This window comes from Zootoca vivipara, chromosome 2, assembly GCF_963506605.1.
Source record: "Zootoca vivipara chromosome 2, rZooViv1.1, whole genome shotgun sequence".
NCBI classification, from domain to species: domain Eukaryota; kingdom Metazoa; phylum Chordata; class Lepidosauria; order Squamata; family Lacertidae; genus Zootoca; species Zootoca vivipara.
The window spans coordinates 92,215,082-92,242,010 of record NC_083277.1 but is presented as its reverse complement, the minus strand read 5'-3'; the positions used below and the strand labels follow the sequence as shown (position 1 = coordinate 92,242,010).

Below are 26,929 nucleotides of genomic sequence, written 5' to 3'. Positions count from 1 at the left end.
ACGACTGATTAGATAGATATTGCAGATAGATAGATTGATATTGGAAGAACTGCAAGGACAACAAAAGCTTTGCAGCCCTACATCTAGCGGGCACTGCGAGAAGTATTCCTCACTGCTGCCACGACTACCCTAACGGCGCTCTTTGCAGCTCCACCACCCCAACTGCAACAACCTCGCGGAGCTGCCGCCTCAACCACTTACAGTATATAGTTTCCCGCCGAGTCGACTCTGCTCTCTGAATCAGCGTCGTTTAATTTTGAGGCCTTGCAGAGTGCCTGTCTCTCGAGCACAGCCGGGCGCCTCAAACCCGGACCCTTTCCAGCTCCCTCAGCCTTCGGAAGACGATATGCGAAGGAGCATCAGGAATTGGATTTTAAAGGGCTTGAAGTTAGGTTTCAAATAAAAGCAATTTAAAAGAAAATCCTACAGGCAGCTTGGCGAACAGCCCCCAAGGCGGGGAATGAGGCATCGCTAATTTGGGAGAGTAGGAACCTAGAATTACGAATCAGCTTCACAGGAAGCTGAACGAGCGGATTCCTTTCCGCGTCAGCTTTTGCATTGCTCCCGGAATGGATGTGAGAGAAAGCGGTGGAGAAAGAGCCCAAATTTCTCTCAGATGTTTCAGCTCTATCTTCAGTCCTGAGGAGCAAGAGGAGGTTGGGGGGGAGCTTTATAAAGGAAATTCTCTCTGAAGCGCTGTTGTAAACGGAGAGGCGAGCTCCTCTATAAGTTTCCTATCTCTAGGGGTGGAAAAGAGGCGGCAAAAAAAACCCGGGTCCTCCTCCCGTACGCATGCGCGAGAGAGGCATGGCCATTGGCTGGGCTGACCCCGTGCTGTGCAGGGAGCCGAGGAAGTGGCCGCTGGAGGCTGGAAAAGGAACGAGGGCAGAAGCGGATAGCGGGAGTTTGTGCCTCGGCTGGGCGGCATGGAGGAGCTGGACGTGGAGCCTGCGGTCACTGTGCGTCGCTTAAGCGTGTCCCTCCCTCCCTCCCTCCCTCGCTTGTTTGTGGGTCCCGTGGAGGGAAATGAGATCCGGGGAAGGAGGTGGGGCTGCAGGTGTCGGAACTGAAGGCTCTGATTTGGGGGGTTTTCTCTCTCGCAGGAAACTATCATGAGCAAGGAACTTAGAATTGTAGAGTTGGAAGGGAGCCCCGAGGGTCATCTAGTCCGACCCCTGCAATGCAGGAGTCTTTTGCCCAGCGTGGGGCTCGAACCCATGACCCTGTGGTTTCTCTACTGATAGAGCTGTCTCCATTCACCTTTGTGTTGGAATAGGCAGGTTTAATAAATTTCCTCCACCACAACCACCACCAACCTCCTCTGCAAAGGTAGCAGAGGGAATAATGTCGTAACGGGGCCAGTCAAAGCTTGGTATTATCTTTTCTCCGCCTTTCTTGCAAGGAGTTCAAGGCAGCATGCTGTGGCTCCCCCCCCCCAATTTTAGTTTTACAGTTATAACAGCGCTGTGAGGTAGGCCTGGCTGAGGGATAGGGGCGTTGCTCAGTGAACTTCATGGGGTGTCTGGAGGGTGTTCATTCACATGTTTAGCCTGATCCCAACCACTACACTGTGGAGGCTTGTATTTACCTTACACTCCACATCTCTATCCACTTGTTGCCAAAGAAGTATTTAATAGATCGAAAGCACGAACAAACAAAATCCTAACCAGCAGCCCTGTTCCTCAAGGCTTGGCCACTGACCAGACTGTGCCTCCTTAAGCTGTGCAGTCTGAGGGCAGCTGGAGCCATTTTGTTTTTTTCTGGCAGGGTGTTTGGATACCAGCGCCCCACCTGCACTCCTTTGGCCAGTGGATGGGATCAGGCTGATGTACCTGGGAGGCAGGGAGTGCCAGTGGCAGAGTAGTTAGAGCAGTGGTTCTCCTCTGAGCCATGCTTTCAGAATAAAAATTTGCTCACACTACACCAACTTTTTTTATTGGTGATACAATGGGTTCCCTTGTTCCAAAAACTCCCTTTATTCATTCTTCAGTTCCAACACCCAATTAAAAACAATTCTGCGGGACAGCCAGCAAACCTCCGAGTGCAGGAAATGTTTTGATCCCGTGTCTTTGCAGAGTCAAGCAAATAACTGTGTTTTTAGTGGTTCTGCTTTGATGAAATTCACAATGTGCACAGCCTGATTTAGAACCAAGTTCAAATCAGCTACAAGGGGTCTTGGTGATTAATGCCTCTGTGTAAAAGAAAACCCCAGTGATTTGATACTGCATCTGGATTTTTCTGTTTGATGAGTGCCACTGTCCTGATACCCCAGTCCAAAGGTGGGCTCATGGGAGTGGTTTGGTGTAGGCATTATGTTTTTTGTTTTTTTAATGGATAGATCTTGTGAGATGTTCTTCAGAAGAATGTCAATCTCTTAATTCCAGCTTTTGCTGCTGTCAGTGTATGTAATTTAAGTTGCACAGGGTTTTGTTTTTTTAAAAAAGTGTACTTCGTAACAGATGTGTTTTGATTTCAGCATTGTTACCATATTTGCTTGTCTAATTCCCTTCCTTCTGTTTCAAACAGTTGATTCCAGAAGTAAATTCTGACAAGAAACAGTTATGTTTCGAATGGGGACCTGGGGAGATGCTGGTGTGTGAAACATTGTTTGGATCAACAGGTTGGTAACCTCTGTTACTAATGTGCATGTTTTTGATGAATTAATAGTAGTGAATAGGCCCACACAAGGTAATATAATGTCTTAGCGCAGGAATGGCCCAGGGGTTGAATGTGGCCCTCTGGGCCTATCTGTCTGGCCCTTGGAACCATCCCCAAGCGTTTCTGCGTGGCAGGAATGCATCACTGAACTCAGTTAATGATTTCTCTTGCTTGCCTGGGTGGAGACTAGAGAGGGATGTCTTGAGCGTTGTAGACACTAGCAGACAGTACAAAGGTGAGGTGGTCATTTGTTGCTACAGCTTGCAGCTGTAGCAACTGGTATGTGGCCCTTGTAAAATCACCCAGAAGGAAATGTGGCCCTCTGACTGAAAAAGCTTCCCCACCCCTGCCTTAATTCTTGCAGAGTGTTGATGTGGAATTGCATGTGGTGTGCAGGAGCATCCAAAGACAGAAAAAGTTGGTTAGAATTAGTTAGGGAAGAGAGATTAATTAGATTAAAGGTGAAAGAGAGAATAGGAGGACACAGAAATAGAGATTTATAGTTTTAGACATTGCTGCTATCAATCTTACAGGGAACACTGGTTAAAAATCATTGTCTCTTGTTTAATTTTTCAATAATTATTTATAACTACTTTGGCATTCAACTGCAATCTTCTTTGATCCCCCAAAGTAGACTTGCTAACTGGTCCTCCTGATGCTGCCCACTGATGTACATCAAAGATCTTTGGGCACTGAAATTTCAGCACAGGCTGTATGAATGAATTTCAGACTCAAAATGCCTGGGTACACGTACGCAACACTTAACATGGCTTAATTTAGTTCAAGGCCTAGGGAACCTTTTTCAGTCCGTGGACCACATTCCTCATGCGTAAGCTGCCAGGGCTGGCATCCCTGTGGGAAACAGAGCCCGAGGCACAAGTGTCTATGGTTAGAGGCAGAATTGGGCAGAGGAGATGTCACCTGGACTGAGAGAGGTGGCCTGGGGAGAGTCTAAAGGGCCAGCTAGAAAATTCTGGAGATCCACATTTGGCCCCTGGGCCTGAGATTCCCCTCCCTGGTCTATATGCTTTAAGATAGGAATGGCAAACCTATCAGTACCTAGGTGGTAGCCCATGTTGGAATCCCATGAACGTGGTTCTGAACTCTTTGTTAGATCACTGGGACAAATTGTAATGAATTAAACAGCAGCCTTGTTCAGATATTTGCAACAGCAGTTTTCAGACTGTGCTTCTAGGAAACCTGCGAGATTATCAGAAATGGCAGACAAACTTCACTAAATGACATTTTTTTCTGAGGCAGTGGCGTGGCCCAATATTCCTGGCTTAACACCCCACGTGAAATAGGAGTTCACCTTCAAAAACATCCTACACAAAGCTTCAAGGGTGTAAAATCCCCCCCAGCATATAAATAATGCCGAGAAAAATGAGGTCAGTTTAAAAATGAAACGAAACACTAGTACAAGAGTGTGTGTTAAAAACATTCACGGCCTTGCCTATATAGAACTCGCATGGAACAAAGGGAATGTAGAACTACTTTGGAGTGCATATGCTCCCAGATGTGTTGTGGGGCTGATGCGCACATTATTCCCATGGTGAACTAACGGTCTTTGGCTGTATTAAAACTTCTATGTGATTTGTTTCAGAGGGTAAAGAGAAAAGGCCTGGCTGCCCCTATGTCTACGTTGTTCGCAAAGATCTAGATATATACTCTCAGACTTTGAGGAAGCTTTTCAATGAATCACATGGGATCTTTGTCGGCCTTCAGAAGGATGAGAAGGAAAAGCTTGGGAAGTCAAGGACCGCCCAGTAAGTGATTTAAAAATCTTCACGTTCTGAGATCATCCAGGTAGGGCCAGGGTGCTATAGTAATTCATCCTTTGATTTGCAACAAAACCCTATGAGTGTGAGTGTTGCAGCCTCGGCATATTGATTTTATTTAATCTGAATGTTTCTTCTGTAGCCACTGCTATTTTCATGAATGTTCATTCACTTGCTGTCTACGAGAAGGATGTAACACCCAAAATAATGCTGAGGGATACCAGTGTGGCAACAGATAGTACATTTAGTTCATACTGCTTTCCAAGCTCATGCATGGTGCCTGAAAAAGGGCCTGTCTGTAATTTTTCCCCCTTTTTAACTCATTCTAATCAGACTCTTCTACTTTTGTCAGGTTGGTTCGAGTGAGCAAAAACTACCGCTCAGTCATAAGAGCCAGCATGGAAGATTCTCATCAGTTAGCTAGTAAGTTGTCCTACATTGTTAATATGAAATGTGGTGGACCCGAGCCCACAATATATGTATTTCTTTTTTTAGGCAAGCAGATCTAAACGTATGTATTGTGTATACTTGTTTTAAAATTCTGTTCATTTTATTTTAAACAGTTTTATTATGTCTTAACTTTTTTTTTAGATTTGTTGATTATATTTTGAGAAACGTTTTACGCTATTTTGTGTAAACTGCATAGAGATATTTTTATCAAGCGGTCTATATGTAGATTTTGTAATCTATGCCCTTCATTCAGTGAGCTACACTACTAAGTGGTCTATACAATATAATTTGAGAGATGATAACAATAAGAAAGTAATCTGAATGGCTCGTGAAATTGAGCTGGTCTTACAAGAAGTCAGTTTAGGAATCTTTTGAATACCAGGCTCCTCTGGGACCCAGAAGGTTCAGGTGATGGGGCCTTGGCATAGGAGTAAGAACTACAGGCTTTTGAATGTACTGTAGCTGATAAAAGTGCCAATTAACTGAGGAATGTACGGTGGTACCTTGGTTTAAGAACGGTTTAAGAACGATTCAGTTTACAAACTCCGCAAAACCGGAAATAGAGTGCAGGTTTGAGAACTTTACCTCGGTCTAAGAACAGAATCCGAACGGTGGAAGGGCACCGGCGGCGGGAGGCCTCATTATGGAAAGCACGCCTCGGTTTAAGAACAGTTTTGGTTTAAGAATGGACTTTCGGAACAGATTAAGTTTGTAAACTGAGGTACCACTGTACAGTACTGGTCTCTCCATACAGTAAAGCAGTTCTGGAGTGTAAATGTTTCTTTGCCTCAGAGAGCTAAGAAAAAGGAGAAAACCCTGACTTGTATATTTTTCTTTTGTTAGTTTCTACACAGGACCCAGCAATCCATATGCATCACAGCACTGAGGTAACCTAAATATTTTTGGGGGGGGGGGGTCACATTTGAAAATAGCTTTTTTGCTAGCATCCGCCACAGAGCTTTGCAGCACTGCTAATTTCTATTCAATTAGGTTTCTTTGGATTCTGTCAGAATCCAAACTGCTCTTGTTGCTTAATTGTCTTGGAAATACAGGGCCTACCTCGGAGGTGTTGCGGGTTCGGTTCCAGCTCACTGCAATAAAGCACTGACAGAAATTTTCCAGAAAGAACAAGTGCCGTGATAACTTATTGTTATCACTAGCACTGTCAGCAATTGCAACCTGTCATAAACTCAGTTCTAACCTGTATTCTTATTTATTAAATTTCAGTACCTCCTTTGATCTGAAGGTTACAAAACGGTTAGCAATATATTTAAAGTATTGCAATATATTCTGTAAAGTGGAGTTCATCTAGTTGTGCACAGCGTATTACTCAGTGTAGTTTGATCTCTGTATTAAAAATAAATAAATTAAAAAGGAGATAATTAGTGCCTGTGGAAGCAGCCAGATGCTAATATACCATGGCAAAATCTTCTGAAGTGATATCCCAGGGGTCCCCAGACTACGGCCTGGGGGCCGGATACGGCCCAAAGGGCTCATTTATCTGGCCCGCCGCCTGCTCTTACCGGTGCGGCGCGACTGCCTACTTCGGGGTCGCAGAGCACCGGAAGTAGCTTGCGCACATGCACAAGCGTAATTTCCGGCGCACTTCCGGGTCGGAGGAGGCCCGTCCGCAAGCTATTTCCGGTGCTCCTGCGACTGGAAGTGTGCCGGAAATAGCGTGTGCACACGCATATGGGTGTGCGCTCCCCCGCCCTCTGGCCCGCCGTGCGATCAGCGCTGCAGGCACCGGCCCAAAGCGTGGTAGGTTTGGGGACCCCTGTGTTATCCTATGCAACCACAAATGCTTGCTGTTCTTGGTAGCCAGCCACACAGACTTGTTCTCACCACTGAGACTGCCTCTTTCTTAAGAGGCATAGGGTCTTGTGTAACAGAGTGCTGAGTTTCAAAGGTACTCAAAACACCAGAGGAGCAAGCACAAACCTCTGGATGAACCACTTCCCCCACCTCCAGGAAAAAGGGAGGGAGGGATGCTTCAGATTCATGCCTACAAGGTGAACTTTAAGAACCGGTGTAATATGTGCTCAGTCATTTGTGCCAACCAGCACCCTGGCTGCTGCATTCAGCACAGGTTGCAGCATCCAAACTCTCTTCAAGGGCAGCCCCACATAGAGTGCATTGCATCAGCCTAGCCTTGAGGTTACCAGAACGTGGATCCCTGAAGCCAAGCTGCCTCTGCTCAAGAAAAGCTGTAGCTAACATATTCATGTGAAGTTGACTCCAAGCCCAATACGGTACGAGTGCCATCTTTAAATTGGCATCTGTTTTCCTCAGGTGTCCACTTTGTCTGCAATGGAATTGATCTGGAATCTTTGTGAAATCATGTTCATCGAAGCAGCACCAGGTGAAAATTGGACTAAAATGAAGTCAAAATGGCATGTTTTTCAGTGTTGGACGTATATGCAGATCACTTTTTTAAAAAAAAAACACAAGAGATACAGTGGTACCTCAGTTTTCGAACGTAATCCATTCTGGAAGACCGTTCGAGTTCCGAAACTTTCAAAAACTGAAAACACAGTACAGAAGCCTCAAAATGGAAAACTCAATACGGAAGCTGTGTTTCATCTTCGACCTCTGAGGCACCTTTGAAAACCAAAGCACTTCCGGGTTTTTGGCGTTCGAAAACCGAAATGTTCATCAATGGAGATATTCGAAAACCGAGGTACCCCTGTACAAGGGAATGTCCTCAAAGTTATCTCCTTCCCAGCCCCTTTATGTGCCCAGAGATGCCGAAGAGTGAAGGAGAAGCCTTGCCTTCAGAGCAGCGGCTGGCGCTTCGAGGATTGGCACTCTTTAGGCGGGGGGGGGGCAGCCTAGAAGGGATAGACTGGATGGAGGCACTTCTAAGGCCTCGTCCAACTCCAGCCTTGTCTCCAGAGCCTTCTGTAGTGCTGCAACCAATGGCCCACCTTGCTTTGTGTGTGTTTGCTCTGGATGGTCAGAACAGTGCCAGTATATGCCATGGACCTACGTATTGGGGGTGGAGGGACGAATTTGAGGTGTCTTCCCATGACTTTGTATGCCCAGTGAGTTAATTCACATGTGAGCTCATTACGGTAAACCTGGATAACTTTCTGTGTAGGAAATTGTTTTTTTGTTTGAAGTTGCCCACCGAGCATCAGTGAGCAAGTAAGAGTGGCATTCTCCAATAACATTAGCTAAGGCAGAGCAGACAGCATTTATTCTCATCTGTGGGCTAGCACAGTAGATTAAAGGACAAGAGAGTAAAAGCATGTGAGTTTATGCACCCTTTTCAGAAGCATAGCCCCTTAAGCTCAAATATTTTTGTGCACTCTCGCAAAACATAAGAATCGGGCAGCTAAGATTTCTTTTCTGGCAAAGCAGAGAGGTTACAGAAACGAATATCTTTTTTTGCAGCTGGTTCTCTCCTGCGTCACCTCCTTGACTGGGTTCGTCTTCATGTGTGTGACGTGGACAACATGCTTTGCGATGTTCTGAGGAGCGAAAGCCCCGCAAAACACGAAAACTTCTGGAATGTGGTGAGTGAGAAATTTTCTTAGCCAGAAAGCATTTGCTTCACTTTTTTTTCTTGGAAAGAAACCTAGTTGGAACCAAAAATAAAGGGCTACTAGGAACAATTTCCATGAAATGTGTGAGATCTTTTTAGTTTTAATCAAACAGAATCATCATGAGGACGACAGTTATGTATTAAGCATCTGTAAATGTAAGTTGGAAGTGCTATGTACCAATAATATTTTTTTGAGCTGATGTTTCAAGACCTTTCCCCAGCAAGATATGCACAAGGGATTTGAGTGCAAGGCAGTAGTTTGTAGCTCTGTGATTGCGATAGATCGCTCTGATGTTCTATCTAGCAACAGATGCACAGTCAGCTCTACATATTGGCAGCGTGTTTTTTTGTGGTAGGAAGAGGAATAGTCATTTGCATCAGTGCTACTTCATGGCTTGGTAGATTGGACTAGTGACTAGTCCCTTCTTTAGGGTGCTTACTTTTCATAAGCTGCTTTGTGTGCCGCTGCAGCTGCATGCATATCGATTTAGTATGTTAGTATTAACATGTTGGTGCTTTCTTGGGTTCAACTCCGTAACCTTGTTGCGAAAACCTTGCTTTTTGCTTTTGCAGTTAACTATCTTGGTGCTGCAAGGTCGGATGGACGAGGCTAGGCAACTGCTCTCTAAGGAAGCAAACACCAATCCCACTTCAGCGAGCATGTGCAAAATTTTGGACGAGTTGATGAAGAAGATGCCTGTTCTCTGTGTATGTAAAATGTTCTTCTCATGCGCAGTGTGGTTTGTTTATCCCTTCACTTGGTGAATTGTCCGAAACCGGTTTGGCGTTCAGATCGCGATACCAGTTTCAGACATTTTGAGCTGGCAGTAGATTGCAGTGGTCAGGGAGCCACGATGTCTTCGCAGCTCAAATTGCCTGTAGATGGCAAAGGCGCAGGCAGGCAGAAGGAGCCTGAGAACGTTCTGGGCGAGCGCCTTCTTGGGCTCCGTCTTCCTGCGCCTTTGAGGAAGCCAACCCCCCCAAGGTGGGGAGGAAGAAGCAGCTGAGATACATTCCAGTAGTATATCGGCATATTGCACTATTTAGCTGCTGATATATCACAACTGCCAGGGATGCTGGTGGCTACCCTCAAGTAACGACGCTCCACACCATCGTGTCTTTAAGGCTTTTATTGGTGCATACTTATTTACAGTGCAAGAGATAGAGGAAACACGACTGTTCAGTCTTCATCAGAATCTCGCGATGGCGCTTTCCGGCTACGCGCCCAGCAAAGTAGTTTGGGGACACCGAAGCACCGCCCATTGCTCCTACAGGAGCTGGCACTCCTCAAATCAGGCGTTGGGGGAAAAGGGCGCGTGTCCGATGCTCCACCGCTGGCCATTTCCTGTATAGGAGCTCTAGGCTGCAGTCGTGGCTCTTGGATGCTGCCGGAGCCCTGTACCGACTTGCTCACTTCCTCCTGCCCTTCACTGGACCCGCGGCTGGAGCTCTGACTGGTTGAGGAGCTGGACTTTATGATGGGGGGCTGTTCTCTGTAACTCCGCCCCCTTACAACAACGTTGAAAACCAGATATTGCCCAGCCCTACCTGCCACCCTTCCTCAGAAGAGCCCGGGGTGATGTGTGCAAAACATGCAAACAAAATACAACGCAACAGCTGTATGCTGAAAAAAAGGTAACAGGTTAATTAAAACAAATACGTGCACTGCTTATTAGGAGTGCACCTAGAATCATAGAATCGTAGAGTTGGAAGAGACCACAAGGGCCATCCAGTCCAACCCCCTGCCAAGCAGGAAACACCATCAAAGCATTCTTGACATATGCCCGTCAAGCCTCTGCTTAAAGACCTCCAAAGAAGGAGACTCCACCACACTCCTTGGTAGCAAATTCCACTGCCGAACAGCTCTTACTGTCAGGAAGTTCTTTCTAATGTTTAGGTGGAATCTTCTTTCTTGTAGTTTGAATCCATTGCTCCATGTCCGCTTCTCTGGAGCAGCAGAAAACAACCTCTTGCTTATGGAGTTGAGAAGGCCTGGCAACGTTCTGCTTGGCTGCTGTTAGCAGTTCATGCATGTGCCTGTTGTTTGATTATATGAAGCTGCTTTCTTCTGAGTCAGACCATTGGGTTCATACAGCTCAGCACTGTGAAGGAGCTCTGGCAGGAAATCTCCAAGGTCTCTGAACGGGTTTTTTCCAGCCACGTTACCCTGAGATCCTTGGCAACGCTGAAGGTTAAAATGGGGACTTTCTGCAGCATGTTCTTTCTGCCACTGACAAGGATTAGGTCATTCTTTTTCATACTGCTTTCATTGTTGTAGGGAATAGGTTTATTTTGTCTCTGTGAAATAGTCGTGCAATCTTTGGTGCACCTTCAAGAAGGGAGTTGCTTCTGGGTTTCAGATATGGGCTTACGTATTTCCAGACATTGGATGCAGAAGTGGCGAGCTGACGGGGGAGTGTAGTACATATTTGAAAGGAAGCTCTATTAACATGAATGAAATTGATTATGTGTAAATGTTGACAGAGGTGCTTGTCAGCGGAGCGTTATCCTGTTGTTCTCCATCCCAGGAAGGTTAATGATACAGTGCCTGTTTTGGCGTTCCAGCATGTGTGCCTCTTTCCATTGGATAAAACAAAATTTCAAAAAGCTTTCTGTTCATGCAGAGTTGTTTGAAAGCACTGTAAATTATAGTAGAAATATATATATATAAAATATTTAAAATGTCCAGTAGCACCTTAGAGACCAACTAAGTTTGTTCTTGGTATGAGCTGTCTGAAGAAGTGTGCATGCACATGAAAGCTCATACCAAGAACAAACTTAGTTGGTCTCTAAGGTGCTACTGGACAATTACACACACACACACACTGCGTCAGACCAACACAGCTACCTACCTGAATCTGTAAATTATAGTGTAAGAGAGATCTAAAACTAGGCAAATGGGAACCAAATTGCATGTTTATGTCTTCCTTACCAGCCTAGCAACACCCAGACTTTGACGGAGATGGAGCTGAAATGGCAGCATTGGCATGAGGCATGCGAACGGTTCCTAAAGGATGGGACATTTGCTTCTAATCCTCACATGGAAACCCTCTGCAAGGTGGGTAAGATTGAAGAATGAAATATTATGGTTAACCCTATTATTGTGTTTAAAGCAGTTTGAGGTATAGGTTCTGCAATTGCATTGAAGACATTTGGAGCTTGAATCGTTTGACTGTATTCTTTTCTGTCATACAATGATATTGGGCGAGTCACCAGTACACCAATACAGTATCTTGATTTCACTCATTTGTATGAGTCGTCAAACCCAACAAATGGGCTAGGACAAAGTGTTTGTGCATGGAAAGTATATTTCATTGATTGGGTCCCTGTTCTGGAGCCAGGAGGAATGACAGCCTCTCAGAAGTGGTCTATATTAAAACCATAACAGTTCTTACTAAGGCTGAACATCCTTACTGAGGATGATTCAACATAATGTATATTCTCGGGTGTAACAATTTGGGGCTGTTTATTAAGCAGCGCTCTCTGCTGAAAGGTTGCAATGCTAGTATAGCTAGCACTCTGCTGCTGCACTGTCACGGGACAGCCAGGAAACGCCTTTGAGTCGGGGGGAGGAGGAGAGTCGGAACTGGAAAGGTTAGAAGAAGGAAATCAGGAAGTGATGGAAGAGGCAGAGGGGGAGAGAGCGGAGAACAGGCAAGAGATGTCAAGGCTCTCTGATGCTGGAGGGGAGCCTTAATGCCACCCAGGCAGTTCAGGGAAAGGAGAGAGTTAAAACGCAGAGACAGAGACGTCTCGTGATTTCCCTGCTTAATGTCGGAAGAAGCCACTACCCGAATCTGAATCATCAGACTCGGAAGCATGAGTTGTAACTGTGCTGTTTGTATATATGTAAAATAAAGGACTGTAAATATCACTCTGAGTGAGAAGAGGGCGATTATTGCGGAGAGTAACCACCACCTTGACATGCACCCAGAACAGGCTACTTACCTAATTTCTGAACATCAGAACCACCTGTGATGGAAGGGGGAAAGCTAGGAGAGCTTGCTCATGCCCTTTCTGGCACAACTGCTTTGTAGAGTAGGTCAGTTGCATCTTTTAACAATCCCCCAGACTGGAAGGAATACTGGGGTGCCCAAGGAAATACTAGATCCCACGTTCTTGAGACAAGATGAGCTGTGTTTTCCAGCCGGATACATCACTTGCTCTTCCTTAACACACCCAATCTTATACTTCTGTAGCATGAGCCTGAGCAGCCTAGGCTTGTGGGGCTATTACCAGAATCCCTAAGCTTGGCAAATACTCATTCCAGACCCCAACAACCCAATTATATGAAGCTTTATTCAGAAGAGGAGGAGGAGACAAATGCAGGTTAAAAGCAGGTTAAAAATAAACGGGAGCTCTGTGGCTCATATCTACCCGTGCTGCGCGAAGAACTTAAAAACGGGTTTCTCAAGTCTACTCACCTGTAACAGAACATAGTTGCAGATGGTGGATGATGGGAGGGAGCACTGAAGTGGTTTGTTTTTTTCTTTGTCAAGATCCTGGTGGGAGATGAGAGCGCCATTTTAGAGAAGAAAGACCTCATGACTACTTGGTACCATTTTCTGGTCACCCGGCTGTTGTACTGCCACCCTACCGTGAAGCATGTGGAACTCCATCTCTACGCACAGGTGACTCGGGGGGGGGGGAATCACTTTTAGAGTGGAGCCGGCCACAACCTTTGGGCCACCCAAGTGGGAAAGCGGCTGGCAGTCCTGTCCTTTTGCTTCATCCACGGTTTGCCATGCCTGCTAGCTCATGACAGTGGGAGGAGGAAGTGTTGGGACTGTAGGTGAGCAATGCTCGAGTACACTGGGTATATCCCAGGCAGAGCCATCTGCCCTTCCTGCCACTGACGCTCATGAGAAGCTCAAGTAGCAAATTTTTGAAATCCACCACACTTTGTGCCAAATCCTACCTGATCAAAAGAGGGCCTTCATTTCATCATTGTGCTTGCCTTGACCTGGGAAAGCGAGCATCCTCGGTGTTGAGTAAACCCTACCCCTTTCTGTATTCTGCAGTCGAGCCTGGACCTGTTCCTGGGAGCAGAGAGCAGCCCTGAGCCTTTAGACATCATCTTGCTGGCTGCCTTTGAATTAGATATCCACCAAGTGATTAAAGAATGCAGGTAAATATTGCCATTCTTGTCTGAGAGCGTTTGGCCAGAATTCCATCAGCTTCACAGTCCAGTATCCCAAGTGTTCTGAGGCCCAAATGAATTCTTGCAGAGTAGGATACCACCTCCAGACCGGAGCTTGAGGCTTCTCGTTGGGGGTTCAAAATCTGCTTCTTGCACTGCCGCTCGATCCCGTCCCCCGTCCCCCCACCTTTCACCAAGGCGGAGAGGACAGGAGCGCCCACAAATCTGCCTGCCAAAGCTCTGCGCCCAAAATTCCCTTTTGGGGTGCACAGCGCCCTTGTGCTCTCCCCAGGACCCTCTCGACGATCAAGCCTTTTCCGGAGGTTAAGACTCTCACTCTGTCGCCATTAGCGGCCACCCCGGAAGTCCACGCCCCGAGTATTCTCAGACCCAAATGGATTCTTGCAAACATCGTGGTGGATGCATGAACGGGAACGAAAACGAAAAGCTGGGAAAGCTAAGAGCTTAGCGGCAAAAGTATACACAGAGAAAATGAGATTCTCTTAGGTGCGATAACATTTGCTAAATTGGACTGGGGGGAACTTGTCATTTTTAAGAGAGTAAAGAAATAGTTTTGTATGTTAAATTATAATTTTGCCTTCCCTCCCTTTCGCTCCTTGTATATACAGCATTGCCCTGAGCAACTGGTGGTTTGTAGCCCATTTGACAGACCTGCTGGATCACTGCAATCTCCTCCAGTCGCACAACCTTTAGTGAGTTACCCTTCCTTGGTGTGTTTGCGTTTTATCTGTCAGGCCATCCCTGTGAGTGTGGTGCTTGAGAGGTCCCTTGGCGATCTTGTGGCAACCGGCAATTCAAAGGCAAACATGTTTATTATCTGTCAGATAATAACTAAGACGATTCTTAAATGTCTTTGCTTTACTTTTAAAAACTGCTTAGTTTTAAGTTTCCTTTTTTATGGTAACGCTTGGCATTTATTTAGCATTTTAAAAGTGCTTGATCTACATTACAATTTTATTTATCGTTTCACATATCTGAGACAGAGTACACAAGGTTGCCTAAGACAATTTAATGAACTGGAGACACTTCACTCTACTAGCTCTTACTGACAAAATGAATCTATAAAGTGCTTATTCTTTTGTATCTGTCAGCAGTGCTATGACATATATGACAGAATATCGCAGGGCAAATCCATCTGCCTTTGTTATACTCCCTAAGCAGTGGTGTCCAAACTTTTTTGAAAGAGGGCCAGATTTGATGAAGTGAAAGGGCTGTGAGGGCTGACCAAAGTTGTTGAGCTTTTTTAAAGGATTTTACCCCAGGAAATAAACTGCCACATGGGCCAGATTAAGCCCCTGAAACGGACTTTGGACATGCCTGCCCTAAGGAATGGTTAAGCTCTTAAACTCCCACTAGAATCTTGTTTGAATAAAAATAATTTTTTTGTGGGGTAGAGGTTGTTGTTACATCCTGTCCAACAACTGCTGTGGTCTTTTCTCTGTTGCTCTTAAACTCCCACTCTTAAACTCCCACTAGAATCTTGTTTGAATAAAAATAATTTTTTTGTGGGGTAGAGGTTGTTGTTACATCCTGTCCAACAACTGCTGTGGTCTTTTCTCTGTTGCTCCCCTTCCCTATGAATATTTACTTACATCACTTAGCTGAGGAAAGAGAAAATGGAGGAAACCTTTATGATGAATCCTTCGTCACTTTAATTCTGAGTGATTTTGGTGTTCTCTAGGAGGGAGAAGGGACGCGGGTGGCGCTGTGGGTTAAACCACAGAGCCTAGGGCTTGCCGATCAGGTTGGCGGTTCGAATCCCCACAACGGGGTGAGCCCCCGTTGCTCAGCTCCAGCTCCTGCCTACCTAGCAGTTCGAAAGCACGTCAAAGTGCAAGTAGATAAATAGGTACCGCTACAAGTGGGAAGGTAAACGGCGTTTCCGTGTGCTGCTCTGGTTCGCCAGAAGCGGCTTTGTCATGCTGGCAACATGACCTGGAAACTGTACGCTGGCTCCCAGGGCCAATAGAGTGAGATGAGCACCGCAACCCCAGAGTCGGTCATGACTGGACCTAATGGTCAGGGGTCCCTTTACCTTTAGGAGGGAGAAAACCACAACATAAGCTGTTTCTTGATAATGGTTAGGGTTAGCTCAGTGCTTGCCACTAATTAGTGAATATGCTGTCCGTTTCATTCTTTTTCACTATTTGTAGAATATGAAACGTATTCTCTTAACGGTGCAGAAGTGATGTTGACACAGAAGGAGACTGGGGTTTTTAATAACTTTGACAATAAAAGGACTAGCTGGAGCAGCCCTAAATTCAGTGGAAATGATTACATGGAAATGGGAATTTTTAAATAATGTGTTCTTCTTTTAGTTTTGGTTCCAATATGCGTGAATACCTCCTGCTGGAATATGCTTCTGGACTCTTCTCCCACCATAGGTAGCAATCTTGTTTATTTATTTTTTAAAAAAATATGTTATAGTATTGTGAAGCAGGAGGAGAGATTCTGTTCTGAAGAAAAAGAATAGTAAGACTCTGAAACATGAGGAAGCGTTGGTTATGCTGAATTAAACTCATGACATTTGTTTAAACCAGGCTTCCTCAACCTCGGCCCTCCAGATGTTTTGAGACTACAATTCCCATCATCCCTGACCACTGGTCCTGCTAGCTAGGGATCATAGGAGTTGTAGGCCAAAAACACCTGGAGGGCTAAGGTTGAGGAAGCCTGGCTTAAACCATTTGATGATAAGTGCTACTTTAAACGCTACCTCTCTTCTTACAAATTTAAAATATGTTCTTATCGGTATATTATTTAAGAGGGACAGAAATCTGCCCAGTAAGTCATCACTCTCTTAAAGAACAGAGGCCAGGGGAGTATTTAGAATAGCAGTTACCATCAAATGGCTTCTATAGAAGAGTAAAAGCTGATTTAAGCCCAAAGCTAACTTAACATAAGGTTCCCCTACTGCATGATCACCAAGTGCCCTGTAATTATATTTATATATATATATATATATATATATATATATATATATATGCATTCATGTTAGTTTGAGCACCAAAATGTTTTGCAAATTTTTACTTTCCAGAAGTTTGCAGTTGCATTTCAGACTGATGAGAGCTCTGGATGTTCCTCGCATAAGGGATTCCAATGTAGAGTAGAGGAGCAATCCAGACAAAAAACTGAATTCCTTTTTGTGTGTGTGTGTATGTGTGCTCAAGTAATTTCTTAATTTGCATCTATTGAAGCCAAGCATATGGGAGCCTGACTGCAGTTGCCCTTCAGCTTGAGTAATTGATTTATAAGCCTAATTGGTCAAAGACTTGGGAGTCAGGCTTCTAAACATAATAGATCTGCTTCAATTAAAGTTAATTGTGGCTAACAGTGCAATCTGAACCATGTCCACTCAGAAGTGTTCTTATCGAATTCCGTGGTGCAATATACCTAGCTAGGTAAATAAGGTTAGGATTGCAGCCTTAAGTCCCACTGAAATAAACACTGCAACGTAATCGTGACTAATATAAGTTCCCCACATCAACTGTAATTTGTTTTAACTGATAATAACTAATGTTTTTAAATGGTTACAATTTTTTAAAAAAATAATAATAAATGTTTGTAACTGGTCCTTCGTATTTGTAGTAAAGCCCGGGTAAGATTTCTAATACATAATAAAATAGTAATTTCTTTAGTGGGACATGGTACAATTAACTATATCTGGATATTAACTTTATATTTCAAGATTTAAACAGTTTTCATTGACTTCAGATTTCACTGAGTATTTTAAAGAATGTGAGGCTTTCATGTTCACAACTTCCATAACCCACAAAGGCCAGAATTTTTGAAGTTCAGATTCTCATTCTTTTTATCAGAAGTATCACTGCGTGGACTAAGGACGATGATCTAGGGGAGGAAGTGCACATGAAAAGTGTTGAGCATACTTTTTTCTTTTCAGAGGCTGCTCCCACAGAATTCCACACCACCATTTTAGATTTTCATTTTGAAAAGCTCCCACTTCAGTTTGCCCTGTGAGCTTGGTAGGGTCTATGAGGGCAGTTTCTGCAAAAGGAGAAGCTGGGAAGAGTTTGTGCACAGAATGCATGGAGACAAGCCTTTGGCTCGTGCCTGTGTCGTGAAATGTGCTGTTGTCGTGAAATGGCTTCTAGTAAGTTATTTTGTGAGACCTGCCTTCTGAAAAGAACTATTCAGTCACTCCCATTTCTCCTCTGTAGCCTGTGGCAGCTTGCAGTAGACTATTTTGACCATTGCCCAGAATTTGGCAGAGCGTACTTGGAGCACCACATTGAACGTATCCCTCTGGACACAGAGCATAAGGCCCTCAAAATACTGAGGATCTGCGAGCAGAGAATGATGACCGAGCAAGGTACCTTGCTTCATATTTATTTTCCGTTTTAATACGTTCATATAAACACCATTTATACTGAGTGCATCTCTTTCCCCTCCCAAGTCCGTAGCATCTGTAAGATCATGGCTATGAAAGCCGTCCGGAACAATCGCCTCGGCTCTGCCCTGTCGTGGAGCATCAGAGCAAAGGATGCTGCTTTTGCTACTCTCATATCAGACAGGTAAGTCTTGCTTAAGGGGAGAGCCATTTTGTCCAGCGCCAGTAACAGCAGAGAGATCTAAAGGTTCTTCTTGGGATAACCTGGCTATTGGAAGACCCAACGATTTCGTTCAGAATTGGCTTTTGCACCTGCATGTTAGAGGTAGGTTGGGCGGGGTAAGCTACAGAGCGCATAACAAAAGGTATTGCAGCATTGATGTGTGCATAGCCCTTCAGCACCCATTGTACACAAGAGCAGAGTGGGACGGGGTGGCACTATGGTCTAAATCACTGAGCCTCTTGGGCTTGCCGATTGGAAGGTCTGCGGTTCAAATCCCTGCGACGGGGTGAGCTTCCGTTGCTCTGTCCCAGCTCCTGCCAACCTAGCAGTTCGAAAGCACGCCATTGCAAGTAAATAAATAGGTACTGCTGTGACAGGAAGGTAAACGGCATTTCCATGAGCTCTGGTTTCCTAGACGGTGTTCTGTTGCACCAGAAGCAGTTTAGTCAAGCTGGCCACATGACCCAGAAAGCAATCTGTGGACAAATGCCGGCTCCCTTGGCCTGAAAGTGAGATGAGTGCCGCAACCCCATAGTCACCTTGACTGGACTTAACTGTCCAGGGGTCCTTTGCCTTTCTTCTTCTTTTACACAAGAGCAGCTGGGTGAGAAACTCTGAGCTGCATTTTTGGAGTATTGCTGTTAACCCAGAACAGGATACAGTGTCAATACTGTGTTGCTTCTCTTTCTAATGGAAGTCATATGCTCCAGTGTGTAGCTTTGGAGAGAGTGACTGCACACAGAAAGGGGTCTCAGTCTTTCTAGGCTGTGACATACCTGCAAGGCAAGAAACCTCCACTTCCAGGCTGTGACCTGCATATGCTAATGTCCAAGCAGCAACCAGCATTCCAATACCCAGGGGGCTAAACTGGCTCTTTTTTTTTTTAAGGGAAGTAGCTTGAGGCTGGAATTCCTCTGAAACTGAAAGAGAGACACAAAATACTGCACTCTCAGGGCAAATCCAAGTTCCCATTTGCAAGCCCTCACTTTGAAGGCAAATGCTTTGGTTAAGCAAATCGGAAAAGATTTTAAAGATCATTTGCTGTTCCTGCCTGAGGGGGTTTGGTCGGGTAAAAAGACAAAACTATAGTCATCTCATAGTTTTTACTAGGGGTAGGCAACTGAAGGCCCATGGGCCGTAAGCAGGCCACGGGGGTCGTTTAGCTGGCCCACGAGTCATCCACGAACCAAGCCGCCCGCTCGGCAAGTCTCCACGCGCTCCGCTAAACCGGCGCGGGGACTCGCTTCCGTGGCACTGGAAATCGCATCTGCGCAGACGCCAGAAATCACAGCAATCCAGCCCACAGAGGGATCTCCACTGGAGTGAACTGGCCCAGGCAAGGTAAACCTTGCAGATCCCTAGTTTATACCTGACCTGAGGGTTGCTTTCTGGAATTTCTTTCCATTACTTCATCTTTAATAACAAAGAAGCTCTCCTAGGGCAATTTTGGGAAGGGTGCTCTCTTGGTCAGTCATTTCCAAATTGCTACAACTGCTGGTATGCTAGGAGAAAAAGAAGCACCCTGCCCTGACTCTTGCCTCTTTCTAATCAGCCTCTGTTGAGATGGATAATTCTGCCTTGGCTGTACAGCAGGTATGACTGGCTCATTCCAAAATCGCTCAGAGAGGCAGCAGAATTATTAGCTGCCCTTAGAGGACGCTCTGTCTGTAAAGTTTCTCCATTCAGGCCGCGTGTTGAAAACGACGACTCCTGAAGAAACATGGGGTGGAGGGAGGGGGTTCCTTTGAAGGCAGGCATTTCCACACACTCTTAAAAAAATGAAGCTAATTTGAAGAGCTAAGAATGAAGTGTGCCTCTCAGTTCAATTCCGGGGAATACATGTGAAAAGTTTAGGAAGCACTGTTCTCAATTCCAGGAGGCAATTCCATTCACACCAGCAGGTTTTGAATCTATAGAATACTTGTTTGTAAGAGGATGGCCTGTTGAAATGAAGTAACAATATGTACACATTGGGCGGTTCGGAGTGATAATAATCTTCCCACCTATTCCGCCTCCAGATTTCTGAAGGAGTACTGTGAAAGAGGCTCTTTTTCGGACTTGGATCTTATTGACAACTTGGGACCATCCATGCTGCTTAGTGATCGGCTGACATTTCTTGGTGAGAGCTACTTCTTACAGCCTCTTTTAAAAAGGAACGGCATGGTGCGCTGGCGATGACACCACCACTTGAGGAAAGTGGACTGAAATTCATTTTGAAGTGCATGCGTGAAGCAGTGCAAATTCCTCATCTCGGAACAACCAACCATGAAACCAATTGTTATAGCCTTGGTTAGCTGGAGGACATAACAGTAGTCATATTATGAGTAACTAGACGGTCTTTCTAAGATGTTTCCTCTTCATGTTACAAAGGGCATATTTGTTTTTTAAAAACCACAGGAAACAAATGCTTCCAGGTGTGGTAACACTAATGTTGCTGGTTTGTAGCTCAGACAACCACAGGAACGGATCCTTCGTCTGTGGGCCTTGCATCAGTGTGATTGCGAATTGAACTGAGGTTTTCTTATTGATTATCCAGTGGAGGTTTCAAGGATTCCAGGGAACCAATAATAAAATAGGACAGCGTGGCTGGATCTGGCAATATGTAACTACTGATTTCTGTTTTTAAACAGAAATAGAGGGAATGTGACACAGCCTAATCATTTTCCCAGCCTGAAGGCACTTTGAAACTAGATAAATTAATCTTGTAAATGCCCTGGGTACAGAATTGCAGCCATATAATGCTGAAGTTGGCATCAGGGTGAAATTGAAAACAAAAACCATCTTTAACTTCAGAGTTTCTGCCTGTGTTTTCATGTTCTTATTTAGCTTCTCTAAAACTTTAAGGTCTTAATAAGATTTTTTTTTTGCTTACTAAATGAAAGGTGAGATTTTCAGGGCTTTGAAAGCTGGCCCAGTTTGCATCAATAGCTGCAAATACTTTTTAAAGACTCCTTGAGATATAGTGATTGTTTTCTCTCTTTCTCAGCCTTTGCCATCCTGGTGGCTTCCAGATGTTTTGGCTGGCAGGGTTGATGGGAGTTGTAGCCCAGAATATCTGGAGGGCACCAGATGTTGGCAAAGCCTGCTGTGCATTATGGAAACAGTTCAGTAGCAATTGATCATGATTTGTTCCATTGACATGAATGGGGCTTAATTAATTTGAGTAGATGTTGGTTGCAACTGCCTCCAGAAATTTCAGCTTCCCTAAAGACAAAGATGCTAGCTGGCCATAATGCAGTTTTAATGGATCAGAAATGGCTTTGCAAGCCGACGGTGTGGTACCCTGGAAATGTGAGAGGGCTGAATTAATGTTTGGATACAGGGAAATACCGGGAATTTCATCGGATGTATGGCGAGAAGCGGTTCTGTGCAGCGGCTAAGCTGCTGTTGACATTGATGACGGCTCGTATTGCTCCTTGCTCCTTCTGGATGACCTTACTGACTGATGCACTTCCGCTCCTGGAGCAGAAAGAGGCAAGTGTGATATTTCCAAACAGTAGAAATACCTGCCGGTGGTGGTAGTAGTCTAAGGAATGTCCCCCCTTTCCTGGGAAAACCAGAGAGCTCCAGAGCTGTATGGTTGTGAAGATTCAGACAGTGGCAGCGGATAGGCAGCCAAGTGCACTCTGTGTAATTGCTAAAACTCAGTCTAGTGTTTGCAGGGGAGATGGATGTGTGACCTTCCTCTTTGATCACCTGCTTCTTCAAAGAAAGAGACTCATTACTTTAAGAGCTTTAGCCTTCCTGCAGATGGGCTCGGTTAACCTTGATACTAAGCTGTAAGTCACGAAGTTCCCCCTGAGGTTCACTCTGGCTATTTCTCAAGGGCTTGTATTTCAGCAAGCTGGTTAACTCGGGATCCTTTTCAGTTGGACAGTGGAAATGGTGCTCTACAGAAATCGGTTGGCCTTGGTCTACTACAGCACCCAACCATCAATTCACAACACTTTTCCTAAAAGCCACAACCAGGTTGAGGAAACCAAAGGGCATTACACAGTGTAGATATTCAGCTTTTTAATCTCATTGGTCACTGTGATTACACCTTTCACGTTTAGATGCATGACCTGCTACACATCAGCAGCTTGAAAGTCCACTTCCAGTAAATAAATGCTGGAAGAAATTGCAGTTGTATGATGGTAACTACTGTTTTCCTCCAGGTGATATTCTCTGCTGAACAGACATATGAACTGATGAAATGCTTGGAAGATGTGATGGCAGCAGAATCGAAAAACCAGCAGCTCCAGGTAAGATTGTCCCAGACCTTGGCTTCATATCATTGTTTGTTTGGAGGGGAACTAATCGGTCTCCGATTCATAAGATAACACAAAGCCATGGACCTTGGTTTGTTGCTCCTTGGAGAAGGAATAAAGCAGGAGTCACCTGCACATTCACAAACTATTAACTATGTTTCACCATGATGTGTGAATGCAGCCTCGTCCTTTTCCTTGAGCCCTTGGAGAAGTGCAGAGGGCTCAGAAAAATGACCTGAGTTTTCACTCACATGGCGTAGCTTGAGAAAAGGCGGAAACAGCAGAGGAAACATCTACTGATCCCCGCAGCCTAAGAGTGTTTTATAGAAAGAAAAGTTTTGGTCTCAAGGTAGTAAAATAGAATAATTCATAGCAAGTTACATGATGTATGGCTGTTTCTAGCAGGTTGGAACTTAGCCATTTTAGAACAAGAGAAAGAAACAGAGACACTTGGTTCCATGTAATCCTATTTTCTGTGATTCATAGCACCTTGAAAGATGCTTCCACATGTTGAATGCAAACTAACTGGAAGCGCTTTCTTTCCCAACAGCCGTAAAATAAGCTGGCAGAAGAATGCTTAGTAATGTGTAAATTGCAGCTCACATACAAAATATCAGTTTAAATGACAGTAGATTAGCGTATTTCAGCGATGGGGAACCTCTGGCCTATTTCAGAACACCAGGAAAGCCACACACATCTGCCTTACACCTGACATATATGTCATGAAGTGTGGGGCAGATAAAGGCAGGGCTTGGCCTCATTAAATGCTGTCCAATTTGGTGAACTCCTAAGATTATTTGTGTTTCCAGGAGGATGATGCTGAGACCATGAAGGTGGAAATGCTGAGAATTGGTCTAGCGCGAAACCTTGCACGAGCCATTGTCAAAGAAGGCACATTGGAAGAATCATGAGGTCACTTTATTGGAGCAGCTCACAAACTGTGTGTCAATTACTTACTGTACATATCATGGCTGTTTTTTCTAGGAATAAATTTCATCTTTTGCACTTTTCTTTTTAAAATTGCCTTTTGTAACATATAACCCTGGAAGAGGAAATTCCTTTCTCCAGTGAATTCAATGGAAATTGAGCTTTCTGCTTTCCTAGACTTCAACAACTTAAGATTACTTAAGGTAAGTAACCTCCTAAGGTGACCCTAATAATGAACATCCAGATCTAGTCCATTTGATAATCTAAAACCAACCCAAATCTCCATTCATGCAGGATCAAGGAACAAAAATGATTTAGAACTTTCTTACCCAAGAAGCAGCTTTAATTCTAATTTGCAGTTTTCGGCATCCTTGCTTTCACCCTCATTCCACTGAATGAAGCTGTGCAGCTCAGCTTTTAAAATAAGCCACAAAAACTTTCATCCAAGCCTCCATCTCCTAAGCAGCAGCCAACCTGAACTCTGAGCATTATTTAATCACAGAATGCTTCTGCTTAGTTGAAGGATCTGTTTTTATTCTGACTATTGTTCTTAAGAGAAACAATAGTATGTGGTTGAGTCCTAGGAGTTAGGAGGGAGCAGGGAACACCCTACAGTATTAACTGGCAGCAAGGCAGGTGAAGCAGAGTAGAGAAAGCAATTTTATTGAACGTGCAGAAAAACAAGTACTTCCGAGACATATTTACAGTCTTTTGCGTGTTTGGTAGGAAGCTGCAACTTCAGCCTATGAACAAGTAACATTCATAAATAACTTCTGAAGCTTCTAACAGTACATTTCCACACAGTGAGACGACGGGATCTTGCTACTGGGCTTGTACAGCAGGGTTATGGCAGCACTGCTGACACTGAGAAAGCCATTAGGCAGAAAGCAGTTGTGCCCACCCCCCTCCCTCCGGTTTCCTCAGTCAGAGAGAGAGTGACTTGCTCATAGGCAAGCTGTAGCAGTGAAACCTGCTCTCTCTAGATATGCTACGGCAGCTGGGCAGACTCGCTAAGCAAAAACGTGACAGCAGAGAGACTGAAATACAGGAAAGGACCAGATCAAGAGGCAGAAGAAATGCCGCCCTGTTCTCAGCCGCTAAACATAGCGGACGCTGTCCTCCAAGTCTCTCCTTTGTTCATATGGACCATGTCTGTCCCTTTCTGTACAGTTACAAGTCTGTACACAAGGCTGAACCCTCCAAATAACTGCTGAAGCTCTTTACGTTGCAACAGATTAGGTTGCACTGCCCATAAACCCTTAGCCCAGTGAGTACCCAAGCCTTTGTAGGAGACAATTGTTCCATCTCTTCCGTGTTAAGTACAAGGTGTCCAGAAAATTAGAACGGCTGCTTGTAAGACTGGCTCAGCTTTTAAGAAACGTAATTAATTCAGCTTAAGCCAAGTTTCCACCTTCAGATCAGTGTGGCAAGAAGCACTTAAAATTACACCTAGCAATTCTTAGCCTACTTCAGTGTTTAAATTTTTTCTAAACAGCCTTTTTTCTTCATAACCAAGCAAAATGGTTAATTCAGGACAACTATTTTTTGAAAACATATTTCAGATCAAAAATAATTGTAGTAGATCAGAGGAAGTGACTACTAGACCCAAAGCAGTGATACTCACTTTATGGCTTACGTGCCATATGTTGGACTGTTAGTCCGACTGACTCAACACAGGGATCTCCTCCTGGAGACAATTGCACTTAACCACTTAATATTTGGAATGAATAAAATACAGTATAATCAACTCAGCACATGCATTGCCATGGCTTCTGTTTCCCCTTATCCATTGGTCTGGTGTTTTCCTATAGTTCTATGTACAGTGTATATTCCTAACTACTAATACTGCCTTTGAAAAAAGAATCAAGGTCTTAGCTGCAATCGTTTCCTACCTTTGACCCTGATTGACAGATGCACCAAGAGTGGATGTCATCGTTTTTAACGCCCCGCCCCCCCGCAAACGGAGTACAGTTGTTGAATGCTGAGGGGGAACCAACTGTAGAGCCATGTGCACCCAAAATGTAGCAGCTGCCTAGAAAGCGCACATTGCAGAGTCAGCTGGAAGTATAAAATCAAAGGCAGCAGCTTGAGAGCTATGTGTTTTTACGTTCACATGTGGCATGTATAAAACAACACAGCTTGTTCCACCTGTATGAGCTGTGCTGGCTTTTGGGGTAGAATGTTGCCTTACAAAAGAAAATGGGAGTGTCAGGTTATGGCAGAAATCTCCCCTTGTGGACCTTGTGTTTATTACCCAGCAAGCCTGCAGGTGGTCCTAAGTTCTGGCACCAAGGAGGTAAACAAAAAAACTGAGCACAGGAACATCTGTTAGGGCTCTGCCCCAAAGAAATTTACGAAGGCATCATAGCCCTTTGTAGACATCTGGCCAACACTGAGTGTTCCGTTTCTGCTTACGAAGCTCACCAGAATGATCAGATTTCAAGTTTAACAAAGTGGAAGATAGAACCGGATTGGCCAAAGTAAAGAAACCATCCAGGCCTCTACTTCTGGCTTGCCTAGACAAGTTCATGCTCTGTGTTCATGCCCCCGACTGCTTCACCCCAGAGTGCAGGAAACATTCTGGACTAAAGCTACAAGTGGAGTGGACAGGACATGTTAAACAAAGCTCAATATCGCTGCTGGATACCACTTGCGCCCTTTCCAGTTCACATTCATTCCAGTCCCTTTGGGGTCCCCTCTGGGTCATAGGTTTCCCCACTGCTCAACTGGGGGGAACTGATCCACCTCCCCCACTTCTGTGGTGGGCTGGTCTCCTAACACGAAAGTCAGCCGGTACCTCAGCCTCACCTTCTCCTGCAAGGAAGAACGAAACAACATAAAGCTGCAGTCAAGCATAGAATAAAGAGTAGAAAGACCGAGGAGCCTGGAATGAGGTTGGCGCATGTCACAGCGTTATCTGAGCACTAGCAGGGTTGAGCAATAGTTTGTCTGATACTTTATGAACCAGGGCATCAAATTGCTGGAAAAAGAACAATGCACAAATCCTATATCCAGTCCTGTCCAAAGTTGTAAAGCTGAAAAACGTGTTAGGCAGAAGAAAAGCAAGCATGGAACATCCTTTCATATTCCCTAAGTGTGGCAGTAGGAAGAAAAGAAATCTGCTGATACAACGGTATAATACAGAATTGTAGAGAGAGATACAGTAGTACAGTATCTTCCTTGAAATAGCTGTGTTGCACAGCCCATAGTCTGAGAATTAGAGCTATGGCTGTACGTGTAAGATGGAGAGACACATACAGTATAGTACCTCAAAGCCCTGGTCGCTGGCCAAAAAGGATGCTGGACAAAGTGCTGCGTCTGTGCGGAGCTTCTGCACATGCGTGAAGTGCCAATAAGTGCTTTTGTGCATACACAAGCGGCGAACCCGGAAGTAACCAGTTCTGATACTTACGGGTTTGCCGCGGACGTTCGACGGAACAGGCGCTCAACGAGGTGGACGTTCAATGAGGTACCACTGTATGTGTCTCTCCATCTTACAAGTACAGCCGCAGCTCTAATTCTCCGACTATGGACTGTGCAACACAGCTATTTCAAGAAAGATGTACACCAGTCTTTCCCCCTTTGAGAGT

At 44.8% G+C, this 26,929-nt stretch overlaps 2 protein-coding genes across 7 annotated transcripts in view; one reads left to right on the top strand and one right to left on the bottom strand.

Moving 5' to 3' along the window:
- The first annotated feature begins 802 nt into the window (after window positions 1-802).
- Window positions 803-24,714, top strand: NUP85 (nucleoporin 85). Its single transcript, XM_035104443.2, has 19 exons — window positions 803-959; window positions 2,527-2,620; window positions 4,262-4,424; window positions 4,789-4,859; window positions 5,730-5,773; window positions 7,179-7,248; window positions 8,283-8,404; window positions 9,007-9,141; window positions 11,369-11,491; window positions 12,933-13,064; window positions 13,455-13,561; window positions 14,203-14,286; window positions 15,913-15,978; window positions 17,770-17,921; window positions 18,006-18,123; window positions 20,181-20,281; window positions 21,485-21,636; window positions 22,320-22,406; window positions 23,222-24,714. The coding sequence occupies exons 1-19, from the start codon at window positions 927-929 to the stop codon at window positions 23,321-23,323; spliced, it is 1,956 nt and encodes a 651-aa protein (XP_034960334.1). The 5' UTR covers window positions 803-926; the 3' UTR covers window positions 23,324-24,714.
- The window catches only part of GGA3 (golgi associated, gamma adaptin ear containing, ARF binding protein 3), a 34,033-nt gene continuing 28,587 nt past the window's right edge, over window positions 21,484-26,929 (bottom strand). For 5 of the 6 annotated variants that reach the window (XM_035104436.2, XM_035104439.2, XM_060271849.1 and 2 more), the window contains one exon: window positions 21,484-26,153. In XM_035104436.2, coding sequence (XP_034960327.1) covers window positions 26,043-26,153 — 111 coding nt within the window. In that variant the 3' untranslated portion in view covers window positions 21,484-26,042. The remainder of the gene's footprint in view (window positions 26,154-26,929) is intronic. The other variant, XM_035104438.2, reaches the window with a different exon arrangement.